Genomic DNA, 5,451 nt, shown 5'->3' on the forward strand with positions numbered 1-5,451 from the left:
TATATATATATATATATATATATATATATATATATATTATTGTAATATTTACAAAACTCCAATTAATAATCACAATACAGGTTTTGTGTTTTACCTGAAAACTAGCAAAGCAGCTCCCTCCAGGAAGTGTGACGAAGCAAACGTATGGAGGGCTAGATGCGGGCACAGATTCATATACAACTAAAGCACCATTTTTCAGTTCAGCACCGCGGGACGCCTTCATTTGCCAGAATTCTTGTAATGCCTCTACAACATTTACTACAAAGAAATAAAAAAAACGACACACAATATTTGTTACTTGTTACTTCTTACTTGTATAGCGCCTTTCTCTTCAGTTACGAAGCAATGTGAGCGACTCTCCACAATAAGTCTGAAACATCCCCCCCACCCCGCCATGTAAAGCTTGCAAAGAACCAAACCCATGTGAGCTAATGACATACTATTTATATAAGAACACCTATCATCAATATCCTACTGTACATTATTACTAAACAACTCATTTAATAATTTGTTTTTTTACTGCATATTTTACAATGGCTATCCCAATGCACTTTACACATCAAATTCTAAAAGAAGGAAGCAAAGAAAATGTCGTCAGACTTAGGAATGTAGTTATAGTATGTCAAAGTTGAGTCAGTGTTGCTCTCTCTGTGTGGCTCATAGGCTTGTCTATATTGTACTACAGTGTTACGTCACGATACCACATGATACTACTCAGTTGCTATTGTTGCAAAATGTATTCAACCCGACGCCATTTTATCCACTGACAAACCATTGATACCAATTTCTAACGTAGTTATTAAAATGTTGTATCTTACTTTTTCTTTGTAAATTTTGATAATAATTACATGTGTTCGATAACTAATATAATGCGAGCTTTTGTGTTTTTAGTACATTTTGATGGTAAAATATTAGATTTTAAAATGCCTACAGGAAATTATGCTCAAGTAGTTAATAAAAATCACCTTACTTTGCCAGCTAGCGTCCCCTCCCCCCATTTAATCATCAAGCTCTCTAAGTAGTTAATAAAAATCACCTTACTTTGTCAGCTTGCGCCCCCTCCCCCATTTAATCATCAAGCTCTCTACTTAAACTCTTCACCCACCCATCAAAACAGATAAGAAAATTAAAGAATGTGTTGAAAAATGGAATTCAGTTAAGTATCGACATTGACAATAATACTAGCGTACTTTCACTTGAATTCAAAATTCCTCCTCAATTTCAGTGAAGTACAGTACTGTACTTAAGAAAATTATAAAGCAGGTGTCTTGTAAAATATGAGTTACAATATTAACAAGAGGCAATTACTGTAATCTGTCCGCATTGATCCTAACACCAAAACAACAACCAGGAAATCTAATTCACTGCCTAGCAATTGGTTGATGTGTCAGCAATGGGCAAAGTGTGAGATTTAGAAATTCAATCTGATTATCAATCGTTTTACCTTGTAATTTACATATTTTCAATGTCGTATTGTTCTTAATACAAGTTCAATTACTATTAATGTAACAGTTACAGTATTAAACTTTAATTTTTCTATTTAAATGATGCATTACATTTTTTGGATGTTCAACCAATTTCAAAGTTACAGTAGGAATCAATGACTTTTTTTATTCCTTATTTCGCGTACTTATTTTTTTAAAGATTATCGGAGAAGGGCGGAATAAAAATTAAAATAAAATTTTGTTTTTTTATTTAGCAAATAGTTTTGCCAAAATCGTATAGACGGAGGAGAAAATAAAAATAAAATTTTATTGGTGAATGTAAAATAGGATGGTTGAATGTTTCAAATTCATATAATTAGGCAGAAATATACATGTCTTATCTTCTGGAGATTTCAAGGCAGCGGAGGGCTTAAAAGAAAAAAGTTTTATTTTTTTATGAAATTTCCACTTTTCGTGGCGGCGGGTGTGCTAATTGGCCAAAAATAAAATTATATTTTTATTTGAAATCATCAATATTTGCAGTCGTCGGGTTCACTAAACAAGGTATAAAAAAAAGCACCAAATATTATTCAGTAGCAAGGTCACGTGTACAGTATCCATTCAAGGTCCCCAAAATATTTTTGATGATCTTCAAATAAATTGTTAATTGTTCTAAGTTGAGTCCTTTATCAACAACAAGTGGGATGTCACTATTTATTTCAAGACATACTGTAGAATGTTTATTCAATCAAACTATGCAGATCATCATCAACATCATCTATATTGTACTGAGTTAAATTAAAATCATATTTATGAATTGATTAATTTGTATTCAATAAGTGTAATTTATTAGCTTTTTTTTAATCAAAAATTAATTTGAAAATATTCTTCTTGTCAATTAACATAATGCATAATAGATTATACTGTAACATCAGAGAAACCAGGCCCAGAAGTCAAGTCCTACTGTTGTCATGACGGATACAGTATATATGACTCTCTAATAAATATTCTAATCATAATAACATAATTTTAAAAAATATAAATAAGATAAATAGCAAAAATAAAATTGATTGCAACTTTAGAAATATGTATCAGTTGCATCTGTACAAGCTGGCAAAAGATGATTAGAAAAATTAAATTATCAACACATTGGGAATATTGATTGTGATTTCAAATAATTATAGAAGCTGATAAAATCAATTGATGTTAATTATTCATGCATTTCTTCAAATACACGCTATTAAACAAATCCATAATGTGTATCCCTTATGAAAGATTTTTCTCTTTGATCTTCACCTACAATGGTATTTATTCCCAAGCAAATATATTATTACAGTATATGAACTTGTTTTGATGGGATGAAATGATGTAGTTAGTAAGCACTGCATGTACAGTATACTGCAATATAATTTTTCAAGGCTTTAGTGCAGCACTTATTCTTGTAGAAAGTGTTTGTTTCGAGAGTGACTATGCCCCACTCCCCTCAACATCAGGGAAGTGGGAGAGACTCGTCGGCGGTTAAAAAAAATATATATTTTAAAGTAAAACGTTTATATCAAATGTTGGCCTGAATTGGATACCTGTAGGCCTATAAATAAGATACAAATAACACCATCCCTAGGTACTGTAAAGATGCCCTGCATGAGCATCTAGCAGATTATTAGGCATAGGCCTGTTTTTTTTTTTAATCTCATGGGGGGGGGAAAGGGGGAGGTGCCCCATCCCAACTCCTTCCCCCCCACACCCAGCTCGGGCTGTCGCCCCTTGATGGTTGGTAGCGCTAAAGTACAACACTTGCTCTGCCTGCCGAGGACGCTGCCCTGCCGTCTGGGAAATCCTAGCTCAGCCACTGCTGTAACAGTACGGTAGGTAGGCCTACCGTAACCAGAACAAAAAAAAAACCGTCTACAGTATACGTTTGTTCCATGGAGAAAATGGTTTTAAAAAAACAACTCAATGTTTTAAAAGTGCTGTATGATTGAAATGGCAGTCTTCTTAATATCATATGAAATGCTGATTACAAATGTTAGCAATAATTTTATTGACAAACACTCTGAGAAAAAATTACCAAGAGAATTATAATTCAAAAAGCTATGGCTGACAGGTTTTGACAGCTTACACAGATTGAATTACTACTATATTGTAGAAAAATAAAATGTTTTCAGATTTAAGCCTTCATGCTTATTGGTCCGTGAACAAGAATGTAAAGGAGCAGATTCTTGACTAACCTCCCAGGAACTTCTATAAAAACAAAACAAAACAAACAAAAAAAGGAGCACAGAGTGATTGTGGCCTGACAGGAAAATCCTGTAAATTCAAGCCATTACCAGGCTATCAATCACAAGCCTAACAAAGCAAGTTGGGTCTGACTTATGACCTTATGCTAAGTCAGCAAACCTAGGTAGAGCTTAGCTTACTATACTACCACTGCATGAAATTCTTGTGTAGACCAACCTAGTTTCTATCGTCTACTGTACAGTACCTCACCTCAGTTGAAAAAAAATGGATTCAATACATGGGAATGTTAAATATTAGCCTACCGTACTGTACATCTGATAACAAAGAGGTGTTCTACTTTCACTGGTATGCGTGTCAATATTAAATAGGAAAAAAATTTAAAAGAAATTCTGTATACTGTATGGCAGTTGGTGCAATGATACAGTACTGTAAAGGATCAAAAGGCCCCTAAAACATAAGCATTGCGGCACTCTTAAATGAGAAACCTATTTTGAATACAGTTGCTAAAAAGCAAGTATGTAGCTTCATCTTAGCACTTAAACAAGTGTGCATTTACCCAATGTGCATTGATATTTATTTTCATCAGGACAATATTAAAACAACAATTTCCTCACAAACTTTCAAAATTAAATACCAACTGTATACAACACACAGCATAAATTTTAACACGAAAAAATTAGGTAACATATGGAAAAGTTTGTGTACTTTAATAATAAGGGACACTCTCGATCAAACACCTCTTGAATAAGCACAGCTCATTACACTAAGCCTTGTTCCTTGGAAAGTTTGCTATTAGGTCCCACAAAACAACAGCATAAGCATGCATAATATTAAAATTGTGTGTGGAGTACAGTATCTTACAGTATTCCCAACTTATTCCTCCATGGTATTCCTTACCCTATGTACCAATAATACATTCTGATTGCGGTAGTTAAGTTCAACTACACCGCAGAAAGCTCCATTATAAGCACCACTGCACTAATTTGAATTTACGATGCCCCACTCAGTAGCCGTATGGTACTAAGTTTATTCAGCTGAGTAGTAGTAAATTATAGCTACTTTCCTGTACTTTTCTACTAATTTTATTTTCTTTTTCTTGTCTTTTTGCTTTGTAAGTTTACAAATGCATTACAAGTATGTGTTTGCCTTCAGAATAAATGATCATTGAAATATTCTTTAACTTAAAACTTTAGAAAAACAAATAAAATTTTAGTTTCAATACCTTTTGAAAATTCATAAGGTACAGTGTAAGTGTACATTATAAACAATACAAAATAAATTAATTAATCCAGATTTCCACCATAATATATTTTAGATTCTGTTTTTTTTTTATTCAATAATTTCAGAGGCTCCTCCTAAAGCTATGTACACATTATCAAATTTTATATGTGACAAATTTGTGTGATGTGCCCATATATTGGCATAATGTCATATTACACCAAAATATGAGCATATCACATTTACAGTATTTGTCACATAATCAATGTTATACTTATAGTGAGGACAAACACACACAGCAGCGCAGCTTTGTGATCGTGGAGCCTCTGAAAAAAAACATTTTAGACTGAACAGAGTATTGCCCATCTCATAACATACTGTATTTGATAGGATTAAATTATCAGATATGATCAAATTTTTGTCATATAATACTACATTTACATCATCCAGGGGAAGATTTAATGGGGGGCCGGGCTGGCCCCAGCCCCCCCCCCCCTTTGGAAATTAAAAAAACATAAAGAAAGAAAAAGAATAAATTGATCGCTCAAAACACCCAGAGGTTATTTTCTGG

The 5,451-nt window shown here is 33.2% G+C and overlaps 1 protein-coding gene across 1 annotated transcript in view; it reads right to left on the reverse strand.

The window, feature by feature from the left end:
* Positions 1 to 258, reverse strand: part of LOC117101634 (protein limb expression 1 homolog) — a gene marked incomplete at its 5' end in the record, with an annotated part of 5,994 nt that extends 5,736 nt beyond the window's left edge. Inside the window, 1 exon segment of the mRNA XM_033241640.1 lies at positions 95 to 258. Within this exon segment, the coding sequence (XP_033097531.1) occupies positions 95 to 258 (164 nt within the window).
* Between the last annotated feature and the right edge of the window lie 5,193 nt (positions 259 to 5,451).

This window comes from Anneissia japonica, unplaced genomic scaffold (assembly GCF_011630105.1).
Source record: "Anneissia japonica isolate Jap-2015-1 unplaced genomic scaffold, ASM1163010v1 scaffold1696_len571195_cov180, whole genome shotgun sequence".
NCBI lineage: Eukaryota > Metazoa > Echinodermata > Crinoidea > Comatulida > Comatulidae > Anneissia > Anneissia japonica.